The sequence below is a fragment of the Aquila chrysaetos genome, chromosome 24 (assembly GCF_900496995.4).
Source record: "Aquila chrysaetos chrysaetos chromosome 24, bAquChr1.4, whole genome shotgun sequence".
In the NCBI taxonomy this organism is placed as follows: domain Eukaryota; kingdom Metazoa; phylum Chordata; class Aves; order Accipitriformes; family Accipitridae; genus Aquila; species Aquila chrysaetos.
Genome location: NC_044027.1, coordinates 4,061,701 through 4,077,589, shown reverse-complemented (window position 1 = coordinate 4,077,589; position 15,889 = coordinate 4,061,701). Strand labels below are relative to the sequence as shown.

The 15,889-nt window shown below is 59.7% G+C and overlaps 1 protein-coding gene across 6 annotated transcripts in view; it reads left to right on the top strand.

The window, feature by feature from the left end:
- Positions 1-7,908, top strand: part of FOXP4 (forkhead box P4) — a 66,876-nt gene extending 58,968 nt beyond the window's left edge. For all 6 annotated transcript variants that reach the window (XM_030000214.2, XM_030000213.2, XM_041119871.1 and 3 more), the window contains 4 exons: positions 1,874-1,995; positions 2,123-2,189; positions 2,344-2,510; positions 2,739-7,908. In XM_030000214.2, the coding sequence (XP_029856074.1) occupies positions 1,874-1,995; positions 2,123-2,189; positions 2,344-2,510; positions 2,739-2,883 (501 nt within the window). In that variant the 3' untranslated portion in view covers positions 2,884-7,908. The remainder of the gene's footprint in view (positions 1-1,873; positions 1,996-2,122; positions 2,190-2,343; positions 2,511-2,738) is intronic.
- Positions 7,909-15,889: the final 7,981 nt, after the last annotated feature.

The window sequence follows — 15,889 nt, the reverse complement described above, 5'->3', positions numbered from 1 at the left end:
GAAGTCCTGTGTTTGCTCGCCAGGGGACGGGGGTTCAAGGGCAGCGGCAGGACCCAGCCCCGGCCGGACTTCAGACCCCCAGGCGCGGGCAGGGAGTGGGATATTTGCGGAGATGCTGCGAGAACAGAGCAGGGGTCGGGGGCTCATCCTGCTCCCTTGCTGGTCCGGGAGCACAGCGATGCCTGGGGTCCCTCTTGGATTTCCAGCTCCCCGGGATGTCTGTCTGCGCGGTGCTGAGTGCGGCCGGACCCTCCTCTTTGGGTGATGCCAGCACTGGGGTTCGAGGACGAGGGATGCTTCTGCCCCCGGGGCAGGGCATGTCCCAAATGGAGCGTATCCCTTTGGGTGAGAGCGGCAATGGTACCGGGCTGGGACCCGGGGACCCGGCTCTACACCGCACCAAGCATCGCCCGAGGAGCTGGGCCGGCTGCCAACCAGCGGGTTCCTGATGCGACCCAGGGGTTCCCAGTTCGCCCCCCCAAAAAAATCACATCAAACAGCACCGACCGTGCCCAAACCTCCTTCCCCAGCTACCGGCTCCTGGGAGCTTGCAAAGTTTCCCCTTCGGGCTGGCTCTGCCAAACAGCGAGAGGAGCAGGACCCTGCCCGTCCCCGCTGCCTGCCGCCGCGTGAGCCGGCTCTCGCCGGGGCCATCGCGGCAGCGCCGGGAACGACGGCATAGCCGGGGACGCCGGGGTGGGCAGCGGGCAGCGTGCACGGGGCAGCTGCCGGAGGATGGATGGAGGGAGGGAGGGATGGATGGAGGGATGGAGGACGAGGGAAGGAGCCCAGCTTTGTTTGGTTTTGTCCTTAAATTAAAAAGCAAAAGGGGGGACAGTGCAATTTGATGAGTTTCTGGGAACTCTTAACACTTTCCAGCGCGGGGGGGGTCAGTCCTTGTGTCTCCTTTTGCCTTGTTGTGTTGGCCAGCTCCTTTGTTTATACAGCCCCCGTTCGACCTTTTAAATTGCTGTTAATGTTTTAGCGTAACGAATTAGTCTCTCATCACGAATCAGGACTCGAAATAAAAAAAAAAAAAAATAAAAAAAAAACCCTCCGAGGCCAACTTCCTGAAATTGGGGTCATTCTCATTTGCAAGGCAGAGAATCTGAGAACCTTAATGCAAGGAAATTTATTCAAAGGCAGAGCCCCGGCGTGATTAGGCCCTTTGTAATTATAGCTCGGAGAGATTCCACTCCAGCCTCCTGCCTCCCTCATGGATTAGCAAGTGAGTCGGAAAAATACACAGGATTTAATTAGAGGCAAATTAAAATTGGTAATGAAATAGGGGCAGTAGCAAATGGCAGGGAGTTGGAAGGGGAAAAGGGAGCTGGTATCTCTCGGGGCTGTGCTGTCTGCCTACGTGTGTGTCTCTTTATTTTACATTTAGAAATGTAAAGATGGTCGATGTAAAGAAGAAAGGGAGGGAAAGGACCAAAACGGGGGGGTGGGGGGAAAGAAAAAGAAAGGAAAAGATTAGCCAGCTTTGCCGAGCATCGCCGAGTGAGCTGCAGCGGAGAGGGTGGCTCTGCTCCCGGCTCCTTGCTGGTGTGACTTGTCCCTTGTCCCACGCTGTCCCCATCTTCCTCGGCATCTGCCCAAGGTCCACGAAAGGGGGGTCGTGTCCCACGAGTGGCTTGGGGGCTCAACTCCTAAACCCTCTCGGTGCTGATGGGGTGAGTGAGCTTTTCCAGCATCCCCGGGTGGCTTTGCGGAGCATTTGGCCGTAGACGAGCCGAGCGTGGCCGGGACAGCCCAGAGCCATGGGGACCCGCAGGGGCTGGGCGAGGAGGAGGATCGGGAGGAAGAGGAGGGGTCCGGGTGGCGGGGCGAGGGCCGTGCCGCTGAGCTCTCCTGCCCGCTCTGCCCGCAGAACGCCGTCCGCCACAACCTGAGCCTGCACAAGTGCTTCGTGCGCGTGGAGAACGTCAAGGGAGCTGTCTGGACCGTCGACGAGCACGAGTACCAAAAGCGAAGGCCACCAAAGATGACAGGGTGGGTCCTCCTCTCCCGCGGGACGCAGCCTGGGAGCCGCGCTCGCGCCCACCTCTGCTCCCAGACCCCCCATCCCCGGGCCGGGAGCGCTCAGCCGTGCATCGTCCTGCTTTCTCTCTTTCTGCAGGAGTCCGACTTTAGTCAAAAACATGATTTCAGGACTCGGTTACGGAGCACTTAATGCAAGTTACCAGGTAAGGATCCAGTCCCGTCCCTGGCAGGGATGCGGGGGCACTAAACCTTGGTCTCTCCGTGGTCCCGTTTTCCCTCGTGGCCACATTTCGCCACCTGCGCGGTTCCCGGTCTCGCGTCCTCCGTGCCTCGAGCCGCCGCCGCTTTCTGTTGCAGGCTGCGCTGGCAGAGAGCAGCTTCCCGCTGCTGAACAGCCCCACCATGATCAACACCAGCTCCGCCAGCGGCATGCTGCACGTGGGCCACGACGACGTGAGCAGCACCGTGGAGCAGGTCAACAGCAACGGCAGCAACAGCCCGCGCCTCTCCCCGCAGCAGTACAGGTCAGCCTGGCCGGGGGCGAGGGGGAGAGGGACGGTGCCGGTGGGTGTTACTGGGTTGTTGGAGGGTTTGGAGCTAAGGGACGGTGGCACATCGGGCGCCGGGAGCTGCTTGTTGCCTCCCGTGGCTCCTGTCCCCTAGGTGAGACGGGGAGGGTTGGACCGAGAGCTTCGTGGGGTTGCGGTCGGGGGGGATCGGCTCCCCGAGGCTGAAGGCTTCCCTCCCTGCAGCCATCCAGTGCACGTGAAGGAGGAACCAGCTGAGGCAGAGGACGACAGCAGACCCGTCTCACTGATGGCCACCACCAACCAGAATGTGACGATTCCCGACGACAGGGACCTGGAGGAGGAGCTGCCGGTGGAAGACTTGTCCTAAGGACCCCTTCCTCCTCCCCACCGAGGGGCAAACCCTTCCCACCCTCCCGGCCGGAGACCAAGCAACGGCTCCCACCTCCCCAAGGTGACCTTCGGCGTTAACCTGTTTCTCAAAGGCACTTCCACAAAGCAAAAGGGTTTCCTTGGTGCAACAACCTGTTGCTGACGGCGCGTCCCTCACGCTCCCCACTGCCCCGCGCTGCAGCCCCGGTGACTGACCGACCCCTGCCGCGGGGGACATCCCGCGACACGAGAAGCAAAAACCCAAGAGCTGGACTTTTTCTCCCCTCCTCCCTTGGTTAGTGACTGGTGAACGAGGATGGTAGGTTGTTTCTGTCCGAAATGGTCCCTCCTTCCTTCCCCGTGCACGGTGGGCACAGGGAAGGCACCTCTGTCCCCTCTTCCCCTGCGGTGCTCTGCCGTCCGGCGATGCTCGAGCCTCCGCCAACGACCGCCCCGGGCAGGGAAGGCGATGGCAGGAACCCGCTGTCGTCTCTCCGTCCCCCGGTGGGTTTTGCACTAGGAGGGACCGTGGACCTTGCCCACGTGCTGCCTCCACCCGGCTTCGGGGGAAGAAACAGCAGAAACGGGGGGCGAGTCCTCTGCCATGGTTTGGATGTCGGGCTCGCACCGTTCTCTCGCGGCTGGGGAAGGACGAGGACCGGCGCGTCGGTGGGACCGTGTCCCCTTCGCCTCGTCACCTCCGGCAGGCTGCTAAACGAGCAGAGCAGCCGGCCCCGGGTCGGCCGCCCTCCCCGAGCCCCCCCCCCAGTCCCTGCTGGTGGGGGGGCTGGTGGCACCCAGCAGCGATGACCGCCACCAGCGCCGGGCAGCGAGGACACGGCTCCCTGCTTCCCTCTCAACGTCGGCTGCAGCGGGTGACACCCTCCCAGCCCGTGCAGGGATGGCCACTGGCCCGGCTTCGACTTCAGGGAAAGGCTCCCGCTCCCCCGCGCGCCCGGTTCCTCCTCCGAAGCCGGGACGGGGTCTCTGAGGACGGGTAATGGCGCGGGGAAGGCAGCATCCAGCACCGCCGAGCCTTCTCCTGGGGGGCACCCGCAGAGGAGCTGGCGTGGGCAGAGCCCGGCAGTGAGACGCTGCTCGGCCATCCTGCTGGTAGCAAAGCCGACCCCGGTGAAACCCCGTGGCGGCTGAACCTGGCCGTGGCCAGCGAGCTGAGCCTGCTGCCGCTGGGGCTCCCGCTTTCATCTTTTCTTTTAATTATCCTTTTGTGTGCGTGTGCGTCCAGATGGGAAGATACCAAAAGATTTCTAGAGACAGAAGGTCCGTAGTTCAGGTGAACAGATGGTATTAATGCCAAAAAAAAAAAAAAAAAAAAAAAAGAAATATTAATAATAACGAGAACAACACAACCAAACACCCCTCTTCTCCCTGCTCTTTCTTTCGGTGGTGGTGATGTGGGTACCCAGCGCCGGGCTCCTCCCGGCAGGCAGCCACGGCTTGCCGGGTGCCCCGTGCTGGCCTCGGGGACCAGCACCTTCCTCGGGGACCAGCACCTTCCCCAGCACGGCTGGGCTGGCACTGGCCGTCCTGGCACGCAGCGGGGTCTTGGGAGACTTGCTGTGATGGATGTGGAGCTGCTCTCGTTTTTTGAGCGCAGCTCCGGGCTCTCCCGCAACAACCCCGAGCGCCGCTCCGTCCCTCCCTGTCCCTGGTACCCTGGGTTGAGACACTGGCGGTGGGGGCTGCGTCAGTGCCCCAGCACACAGCCCCCGGCCCCATGCCGGGCTCCTGGCGCTGGTACCCCGGGAGCTGCATTTTTGGGTTAAAAATGCAACACACGGCTGCGGGTCCTGGGCGGGGGGGGGGGGCTTGTTTGTCCCCGTGCATCACCTCTGTGACATCCCCAAGGGGCTGTTGGCCCTGTGGCGTGTCCCCGGGACATACCTCCGATCATCCTTTTTGCTGCCTGGTGCATCCTCGATACCCAGGTGGCTGCAGAGATTGGGGGGGGGGGGGGTCCGTGGGTCCCCCCCCTGCAGCCAGTGGTGAGGCTGACCGAAACCCCCCCAGCCTTGTTCCCCTGTGCCACCCTAGCACCGTCCGGGCCATTCCGAGACCCTCGGGAAGCAGCAGCAGCCCCCCCCGGGCTGGGGGAAAAGCACAGCGCAGTGGGGCTATTAACGGGGGTCAACCAGCATCCCCCCTGGCTGGTGTTGCAGAGGGGGCCCTTTCCCCTCCCTAAAACGCCAGAAAATCCTGCAAAACCCGCCCTCCCCAGCCCCACGCGTGGGTGGCCGTGCGGTGCCGTGCCGGCCTTCGCTAGGTGTCTCCACTCGACCCGTGTTTCTCCCCGCGCCGCAGCCTCGCTCGCGCCATCGCTGCTGCCAAAATACCAGGGCGAGGAGGTTTGCCAGGCCACCCGCTTCCCCTCGCCCTCCGGCCTCTCCCGGCTCGTCCCCGCCGCCACCGGCTCCCACCGGGCTCTGCCGGACACCAAAGACCCTGCCCAGGCTGGGGAAGGGGGGGGGGACACGAACCAAACCCCCGTCTCTTGCAGTGCGGGTGCAGCCCCGTCCCTCCAAAAGAGCTGCGAGGCCGGAGGCGCCGCATATTTTCCCCACCTGCTTGCTTTTCTTTTTTTCTTAATTTTTTTTTTTTTTTTTTTTTCAGTCTTTTAAGTTATTGTTTTAAACAAGTTTACAGCTGCCGCGGGCGGGCGTTGCTGGAGGGAGGCCGGCGTCGCGCATTGCTGCTTTACTTGTACGGAGGAGCGGGGAGGGGTGGACGCGATGGATGTTGGGGTGCAGCCCCTTGGCCCCCCCCCCTCCGCTGCTGCTCAGCCGCTTCGGCAGGGGATCGCCTGCCTCCATCAGGCTTTTGGGTTTTTGCTTTGCATCTCCCCCGGCGGGCAGCAATTGTGCCTCTTAGAGCAGCACCAGCACCCGCTGTCACCCCTCGTGCTGCTCCAGCGTGTCTGGAACACCCCAGTGTCCCCGGGGAGGGAATGACCTGGCCTCGTACTGGTGTAGTTTGTCCTTTCCGCAGAAGGGGAGGTTTTGCAGCCTGATGGGTGCGGGCACGGTTGGTACCGCAGATGCTCGGGAGCTTGCACGGGTGCGGGGAGGGCTGCGAGCCGTTGCACCGGCGGGTGGTGGGTGCTGCCGGCCCCGGCTCCCACCCGCTGCTGGGGCTGTTCTGCTGGCAGGTCCTTCCCCGCATCCACGGGGCTGTGAGCTCTGCGTGGGTTCAGACCCCCCCCCCTCGCTGTTTCAGTAGCTGCTCCCCTTCGTTTGCTCTTCCTGAGTCCCTCGCCTTCCTCATGCTCTTCAAATTTAATTTTTTAGCAGCTCTGCAACCCCCTGGTTTCCACATATGGTTCAGCAAAACCCAAGGCGGTCCAGGCACAAAGCCCGCCCGGCATTGGCGAGCCCTCCGGCACCCACTGCGGTTCCTGCTCGGGGTGTGATTTTTTTTTTTTATTTTTTTTTTTAAGCTTTTCCAGAGGTACAGACAACCCCAAAAGGCCTCCCGGGGCCAGGGTGAGCTGCGTGCCTCCAGATCCCCACGGGTCCAGCCAAAATTCCCGTACGCCATCACGCCATCACCCCCAGACCCTGCGAGGACAACCTGGCGCCTTCCCCTCCGCGCCGTATATTCCTATAGGTCTTTAGCCGCCATCCTGGCTCCGAAGAGCACTCTATATATATATATTATATATATAAAAATAAATATATAAATATAAAGGAGTTTTTTTCTTTAAACACGTGCACAGGTTTGGAAAGTCCTGTGGCTCCAAGTGATGCCTCTTCCCCGGCCGTTGCTGAAATGGGAATCACGGTGGGTGATTTCACGGGAAACGTGCCCGGTTTGATACTCAGGGGTAAATTTAATTCATTCTCTTACCCCCCGCCCGGCCCGGCCGCCTCTGCAGGGTCCCATCTGAACCCAGGTACCGTGTCCCTTCCCAGCCTCGCCCACGTCCACCCCTCTGGTTTATTTTTTTTGCTGATTTGAATTTTACAGAATTCTGCATGTCTTACCTCAAACACACGCCAGAGGCAGGGAGGGGGGGAGAAGGAAGGATAAAGGACCAAACGCAATGTGTGGCAGAATTGTATGTCTGTATATATTGAGATATATATATGCTGGGTTTAAACCTACCAACATGAATTGTTCTTTTTGGTTTTCTTCTGGATTTTATTTTTTTTTTTAATTTCCTGTTTCTTGGCCCCCCGGGGCGGTTCTGCGAGGGGAAGGTGTGGGCACCTCTCTGTAAGTAAAGGCATTTTTCTGGTATCTCTCACTGAAGGAATTACTCAGTTTTCCATGTTTTCCTTTTTTTTTTTCCCCAATGATTTCTTTGTTTTCCCCTGAATAGCTAGCATGGGTAGAGCCAGTGGGGTCGGAAACCGGTGCTCGAAGGGAAGGGGCGCTGATAGCACTGGGGGGCTGCTGGGGAGGCCAGTGGAGGCGAAGGGAAAGCAGCAGCTGAACCTGCATTAAACCAAAGGGTTTCTTTGCTTTGTTTACACACCTGGCCAGCCCAAGAGGATCTCCCTGGATCTAGGTTTTTGTCCTGGAAGCGTTGGGGAAGGTAGGGACAGGCCAGAGCCAGGGGCTCGGGGACCCTCCGCTCTCCGGAGCTGCCCATGATGGCCTTGGGGGACCCCAGGTGGGTGCCTGGGTTGGGGGCATCCCCATCCCCTGGCTGCTCCGGGGAAGCGCCAGCCCTGCCACAACCTTTTCCTTTTTTCCCCTTTATTTTTTTCCATCCTCTTTGGCGCTGGGTGGGAAGGTGATGCTGGGGAGGTGGGACGAGGTCCGAGGGGGCTGGAGGGTGGAGGGGAGGGAGGATGTGTATAAAGTGACCCTTTCTCTCCCGCCGCCGCCTTCGCTGCCGCATCCCTCGTGCTGTATAAAGGAAATAGCATTGCTGTGTATTTGTACTCTGAACTTCCGTGTGTCTGCTTTGGCAGACGGTAAACCCTTGTACAGTAGATCTAGCTGCATGTAATCTGTATGGACAATGGCATTATAAAATGCAATAAAATAAATTACCTATCATGCTGCTGTGGTGGCTGCTTTCTTATGATTATTGATTAAAAAAAAAAATTTGCATTTTTAATCCTTGTAGGCTCTCAGCAGCGAGGGAGCGATGGTCAGCCTGGGCATCAGAGGGGAGAGAAGTGACTTGCTCTGCTCTGTCAGTGTTGGGCTAGCTGGGGGGCTACAGCAGTCCCGGTAATTTAGGTCCTTAATTCTACACCTCACCAGCTCACTCCTTCCAGCGCCACCAGCTGAACGCAGGGGACTGGCTGAAATACCCGTTTCGGGTGGGTTTGCTGAGCTGGTCAGCCTTGGGGTCGCATCCTGCCCGTGGAGTGTTTGCTGATGCTGCTGGTGGCATCGCAGCAGGGACCCCCACGTCCGCCGGTGCTGGGACCTGTATGGTTGTGGTACTGGGACCTGTATGGTTGTGGTGCTGGGACCTGTATGGTTGCGGTGCTGGGAACTGTACAGTTGCCATAAGCTGCCAAACCCAGCCAACACCACAGAGCTGCACTGGCTGATGGGGAGCCAGGAGATGCTCGGTTTTTTTCTGCAAGTTCAATCCCCTCCAAGCTCCAGGGGGGGCAGAGGGACGGAGAGGGGACCCGGCAGCACCCACCCAGTATCCACCACCTCCCCGGGTGCTGACATACTGCTCCCTGAATCCCAGAAACCTGGGAAGTGCCTGAATTTCCCTGGATGGGCCGGTTACAGGGCAGAGCCCTGCCAGCCCTCCGCAGCACCCGGCTCATGCTGGTGGACTCCTGCAGCTGCGATGGGATGGAGTGGGATGGGATGGGATGGCACGGCATGGCACGGCACGGCGTGAGGCAGCAGTGGCCCCTGGAAAAGCGCAACGGCACCTCAGACAGGAGCGTCCCTCCTCTTCCTCACCAAACAGCCCCTGCTCCACCCTGCTGAGATGGGAAGGGTTTTCCTAAAGGCTGGGGAGAACGTGAGTTGCTGGAGTTACTGCAGTAAGAGATCTGCCTGTACAAATGAAAAAATCACAATTACTAAGAAGTTAATAATTAGTAAGTAAGACAGTTTTTGCCACTGCTCTTAGGGAATTTTTCTCCTATCTCCTTTTTTTTTATTTTTTTAAGACTAGTTCTGCAGTGAAGCCCCTCCGCCGCATGTTTAACACATCCATGTCCGCCTTCTTCAGAGCCCTCTCCATCCAGCAGCAGCAGCGGCACCCACCAGCCGCCCCCTCACACCACAGAGCCCCCGGGCAGCCGGACACGCGGCCCCCGGCGCCGTCGAGCCCGCGGCTCGGCCCCGGCGGCAGCCCGGTTCTCCCCGGGATGACGGCGAGCGAGGGGGCGGCTTCCCGGCAGCTCAGCACCCACGGCTGGAGGACCGGGGGGTTTATTCGGAAGCACTTGGTGCTCATCGAGGCTCCGAAAGCAGGGCCAGGTCTGCAGCCTTGATATCTGCCCTTTAAAAACAAAACAGCAAGGTTTTGGCACTCCCCTCGGGGAATCGACTTCCCGGGCCATCGGGGCTTCGCCATCAGGGACTTCTGGCCATCGCGTTATTTTTTTTCCTGAATATCCTCGCTATGAGTCTTGGCCAGAGCTGCAGCAGCAAAGGGGACAGGGATGAGGACGGGAGAGGGCAGGGAGCAGATTTCGGCCGCCTCGCAGCCCCACGGTTCGCAGCCCAGCGAAATGGCTGGCTCCCATCTGCGTCTAGACCCTGCCAATATTAATAGACTGTTATATCCCCTTTCCCTCCGCTGCTCCGTCTCAGCCAAACTCGCTTAATCTTTTTTCCAGTGGCCCTTTTCCAGGGCTCTTTGCACCGCGGCCAGCTCGCCCGTGGCTTCCTGGGGGTGCGCTGAACGTGCCCCCGCCAGCCCCTCGCCGCCCGCCCTGGGGGACCTGAGCCAGCACCCATGGGTGCACGAGCCGAGCAGAGAGGCCGGTGTCCCCGTTCCTCCAGCGGCTCCCCAGCTCCCACGGGGAGGGCGTGGGGGCTCGCGTTTGGGCGCAGGCTGTCAATCACTTGGGGGAGCATGTGGCTTTGATTGATTTAACACTTGGAGAAAGAGCTTTTAACTTTTAAACTAGAAACCTTTTTTCCTTTCTTTTTTTTTTTTTTTTTTTCCTCCTGTGGACATGAAAGCTTTCTTGGTTTGATTGCTAAACCAGTACGTGGATGGGGGAAGAGACTGGGACCAGCTACCCTCTTCCCTCAGCTCCTGGGTGCAGAGCAACTCCATGCACCCAGAAAACAGTGGTGGGGGGCACCCACTCCCTTCCCTCCTGGGTGCTCCAGAGCTCGCACCCATGAGGACACCACCCCTCTCTCCAGTTAGCTCGATGCTTTGCCCCAAATCCGTGGGATTTTCGCACACCCCTGAAGCACAGCGTGAGGTTTGCTGCTGGGAGCGGAGCCCCCGGCCGGGGGCAAGTCGCTGCCTCGGATGCACGCAGCCGGCACGGCTTTCAAATCGTTAAAAACAACAAACAAAAGGAGGGAGTGCTTTTGGTTGGTTTGGGTTTGGGTTTTTTTTTTTTTTTAAATAAGCATTAAGGAATTGCAACTGGGGCCAGGAAGGGATGTGGCCAAAGTGTTCTTACTCCGAGATCTGTTTCCCTCCCCGAGCTGCTGGGGTCTCAGGGGGGTCTCTGGTCCACGTGGCTGTATCCCCCCCCTTGGACCAGGGCTGAGAAGGGGTCCTGAAGCAGTGCGGGCAGAGGGCACGCACAGAGCCCTCAGATCTGCAATGGGACACGAGTGGGTTTGCTCCCTGCTTTAGTCTCCCTTCTGCACCCATTTTGCTTCTCCGGTTTGTTCGCGGGGCTGGAGGGTGCTGCAGGAGGGGCAGCGCCTGGGGGTCCCGGCCCACCCTCTGCCCGGGGGCTGCTGGACCGGTGTAGACGAATTCCTGTTAAGAACAGCCCTTGAATATACTTTAAGTGCCTGTAGCTGATTTATTTTTCTCTTGCCACTCAGACAGCGCTGTATTCCCTGCGGAAAGACCGTGGCCGATTTAATATCAGCGTCGCATCGTGTCCGGAGCAAGGCACAAGCTGTGATGTGCTTCAGCCCGGGGCTGTGAGCCCTCTGCACCGTTGGGGGGGGGGGTCTCAAAAAGCAGTGGAAAGACTAACTATGGCTTTAGTAGCCAGGAAGGAAAAGACCAGGAATGGGGGAGCAGGCACTGGTGGGTGTAAGCCCCCACTTTTGCCACCCCAGCCTCTCCGAAAGCCTCGGTTCGTACCCATCTGTGCAGAAATCTGGAACATCAACCCCAGGCCAGCAGGTCCCCCCAGCGCAGGACGGGATGGGAGGACAAAGGGGACCTTTTTGGCGAGCGTGAGCGCACCGCATCGCTGCCCATGGCAGGATCTGGCCGCCTGATCTCCACCCCGAAGCCAAATCTGCTTTGCTGACCCTGCCCAGAAACGTGCTCAGCGTGAGCCCCGACGCAGCAGCGGGGAGAGCTGCCGTCCCCAGCCCCGTTCAGGGATGCTGCTGCTGAGGGTCACCTCCCCATCCCCGGGTGCACCCGTATCCTCCTCAGCAATCCACTTCTTCGTGCCTCAGTTTCCTTCTTTGCAAAAGACCGCGGTGATGCTCAGTCCCTTGCCCAGCTGGGACGTAGCCCGCTCACACCCCCCCAGCACTGAGGGACCGGCGAGCCCCCCACGCCGTGGTCCCCAGCGATCCATCCCCCTGAGAGTGGCTGTGGTGGGTGGCAGCGGTGGGACTGCTCCGACATGTACCGCACGATGCTCCCGCGGCTGCTTATGTGCCTCTGCCTCCCCCCCCCCAATAACAGCGCTTGCACACAACCCCCCCGGGGACGGAGCGTGGCGCGGAGGGGAGGGGGGAAGTCTTTAATTTTTCCATCTTCAAAAGATGAATGTTCGTGGGGCCCCCCTTTTTTTTTTTTAAATGTCCATTTCCTTTTTTTTTTTTTTTTATTATTTACAGAAATAGCTCGTGACTCATCAAAATCTTTTAGCAGAAAATCTAAAACAGTGGGGTCATTCACTGCGAACCCAGCGAGGCAGCGCCTCTCCTTCCCCCCACCCCGTCCGCTTCGCACAGAAGGGTTTGAGAAGGTTATTTTGTTTAGAGATTTTGTGTGCGCCCAGCGACTGGTAATTATGCTAGACAGATCAGGGGGTTATGGCTTGGACCCTAAGCAAACATGGCTCAGTCTGCACAGCCTGGCTCTGTGCTGAGACACAGCCGAAATCTACAGTCCCATTCATGGCAGGTTAACCGCACGCTGTGGCTGGGGTTTTTTTTTTTTGTTTGTTTTCGGATTGCACGCATTTTCTCTTATTTATTTATTTTTCTTTCGAAACTGCAAAGGGTTCGCCGAGGGATAGATGCCGGGAATGTTGCAAAACCCTCTTTGAACTGCAAAGTCGAGGCTTTAGTGCTAAATCCTCGCCAGAGTCGGGAAGGTCAGGGAGGTTTAAATCTCTGCCCCCTTCTTCCGCGCCACCCCCAGCCCGGATGATGGGGAGCTATGGGGTAAATGGGGAGCAGGAGACCCGGGGGCAACGGGGCACAGACCCTGCTCCCCCCGAGGAGCCTGAGACGCAACCGGGAGCTGGGAGGACTCGGATGGATTTACTTTGGCGGCAGAGGAGCTCAGAGCGGTGGCTGATGCCAGGGTTTGTGAATGTGGGTCAGTGCAGTCACACACCTACAGAAATGGCCTTGTTTTCCAAAATACAGCCAGCTCCCACAGTGTTCCTTGGGGTGCAGCAGTCCCAGGTGTATCACAGGATTAATCCAGGTGTAATCACTGCAGGACTGTACTTGTACACTGCAGGGTGCCCCCAGCCCCCATCCTGCCCATCCCAGCACCCTGCTAAAACTGCTCAGGGGGGAGTTTTCTTTAGATAGGACAACACTTTGGGGAAAAAAAACCCTTGTTTTTGTGGAAAATGCTCTTGTCAGCAGGTTGGGTACTCAGCATCGCTGAGCAAATTGTAATCCCTGCGAGAGACCTCGCTTCCTGCTCACCTCCATCCCTGGAGCTTTCCAGTACAGGGATGGGGCCGGAGCCCCCATGGGACCACCGTGCCCAGGGACCAGCAGCCCCGCAGCGAGGGAGACTGTTGGAGGCTGGTTCATCGCTGTAGGGCAACACCGATGCAAAGCAGCAGCACTTTTTTTTTTTCCAGGGCCCTTCACGGGAGAGCAGCAGCGGGGCCGGCTGAGCGGCTCGTCCCACCCGATGCTGCGGGTGACGGGTGCTGGCGGTGACGTGCTCGAACCGTCCCTGCGATGCAACACGCTACGGAGAGGTCAGGGAAGGCTGAGCCCCGGCTGCCCTTCGTTTGCACTTGCCCAATTTCGCCTCCCGCTTCTGAATGAACGGGGGACGCGGCAGGAGAGAAACCCCAATGGGAGGAGGCAGCGGGACGGCGGAGGAGGGCTAAGCTCGGAGTTAAGGCAGCAGAAAGCAGGCCCGCTGTCAGCCATCGTCATGCTGTGCCGAGATGGGATGAATCCTGCCCAGGCTCGTAGGGAGAGGGGCAGAGCCCCTGGGCACCGGGAGCAGGTACATGGGCAGCATTTTGCCTTACAGCAAAGCGACACGGGTGGTTAAAGAAAGGAGGGCGCGGAGTTGTTTTGCGAGGTTGGATCCTGCCTTTGGCTTCGGTGTAATCCCTTTCGTTTGGAGGGGGAGCGATGCTGCGCCTCTGAGGCCAGGGGTGTCCCCACTCAGGACGCGGGAGTCTCAGCGGGATGGCCCACGGGGCGGGCAGCACCACGGCCCTGGTGTTGCTGTCGATAAAGCCCTGCTGCTCTCCGGCCCCAAAAAACCTGCAAAGCACTTTGCTGCATGGCACAGCTCCCGCTGTGCCCGGGTGTCTGCGGCCGCCCTGGGGAGCTCCTTTCCCCCTCCAAAGCCAGGGCTGCACGGCAGGGAGATCCTGGGCCACCAAAGCTATGACTCAGCTTCCCAAGTACTCTTTAATTCTTTTTTTTTTTTGTGGGTTATCAGGCCGAGCTGTCAGCACAGAGGAAAAGTGCTGCTAATCCCCACCCGGCTCTGCAGCCTCATGGCCTGAGCCGAGCACGTGGCACCCGCGTTCCCGGCTCCGTCCTCCCCAAGGCAGAGCATCACCCACCCGGGGCAGCCGCCCTTCTTCTTCCCCAGGTTCAAGGCAATCCCAGGGCTGTTGGGTCCCTTCTTGCAAGAAGCACCTTTGTCCGGTGGGACCACGTCCCTTGGGGCTGCCCGGGAGGAGCGAGGGTGCGTCCGCCTCGGTGGGGCCAGGCTCACGGGTGTCTGAGCAGGTAAACAGGGAGGAATGTGCGGCGGCAGCGCGTGGGGCTGGCGTGTTCCCGCTGTGACTCACAGACACTGCCTCAGAGGCCGGTGATGCCGGCACACCCCGCGGCCCCGCTCGCCGTCACCACCACGGCCGGCTCCGCGCTTGGACGCTGCTTTTAATGAACCCTTGTGGAAAGCTGGCTGGGTCCTGCTGGGGCTGCTGCCAGCGCAGCGGTGTCAGGTGAAGGAAATGATCCAGCCGCTGGCTCCTGGTGGGGTGACCTGCGCCGGGGTGGCCCCCCCCAGGGACGGGGTGTCGTGGTGTCAATTGATGCTTCACCCCCAGTGACAGCGATGCCCAGGGAAAGGCTCTCTGTGGCCGGGACGGAGGGTGCACGGCGCTGCACCCCACGCTGCACCCTGTGCTGCTCCCCACGCACCCACCGCTGCCTGGGCAGGGAGCACTCGGGGTTCTGTCCGTGTCAGCGTCCCTATTATCCCAACCTGCCAAGCAGGGACTGTGATGTGCAGCGCCCGGCACGGCAAGGTTGGGCAGGATGGTGCTGGCTGGCTCTCAGGAGGACGCAGCTCCAGCAGCAGGATTTTAGGGCCGCTGTATGGTGCAGGCAGGAATGTGTCTCCTGGAAGGATTATTTAAAAGGCACAAACCGTAGTGACAAGTTGGCTTTAAAATAGACCGATTCTTGAGGTCTTGCACGACCGTCTCCATCTTCCTGGCTTCAGGCTGGAGCTTTCAGAAGGATCCTGAGCACGTCGGGTCCTTCCAGTCCTGCTTTGTGCCCCAGGCTGCCTCATTTCCCCCTCCCAACCCGTTTCCTTTACATGTGGCCGCAGCGGTGACGTCTCCCTCGCCACGCTAAATGCTGCACCACAGCGTAGGAGACGGCCCCGATGGCAGCAGGGTTATGGCATCACCAGGCAGGAAAGAAGCGGGACATGGGGAGTCACTCGGGGCCCATCCCATGGGTTCAGCCCTGCTCTGGGAACCCGGAGCCATAGCTCTGGATTGCAAAATTGAGCTGTCACCCGGATCCCCGGCATGTCCGGGAAGCGGTGGCCGAGGGAAGTGCCGGCTCACAGTGACCCCCCAGCCCCACGCTGCAGGGGAGGGCAGGGAGGGCAGCCCCCCGTGCTGCCGGCTGGTTCAGCTCCAGGCTCACACTGGCGGCAGCGTGGCTCCGGCCGAGCTCCGGAGCGATTGCAGCCTCTTTTTTGTATGCTTTGCAATGCTGGGTTTTTTAAATTCAGGAAAACATGGCGGTGTTATAAAAAAACAACTTTGAAAATGTCCCACCGGGTCCTTACATGATGCTCTGCACGAGGATGAATCCTCATGGGGACCCCGCAGGGACACAGCGCCGGAGCAAACGCAGCGACCCCTGAGTTGGCCCACTTGGGACGTGCTGATACCGCTTGAAACCTCGGCTCCACGCCATCGCTCTCGGGGCTGATGACAGCAGTGACGCTGCCACCTCCGATGCCAGCACCTCCAGGCATCGCCCCAAGGAGCTGAACCTCATTTACCAGTTGGGGAAACTGAGGCAGGGAGTGGTGGGAGAGGCAGAGGCTTTCCCCATGACGTGCGAGCAGAGTCAGCAACAAAAGCACCCTCTTTCCTTCCTTGCCTGGGCGCAGAGCGGACAAGCTGGAGCACCCACCCGAGGGTCCCGAGCACGGCTGGGTGGTGGGAGTTTCCCAGCCCCGCTAATCCCCA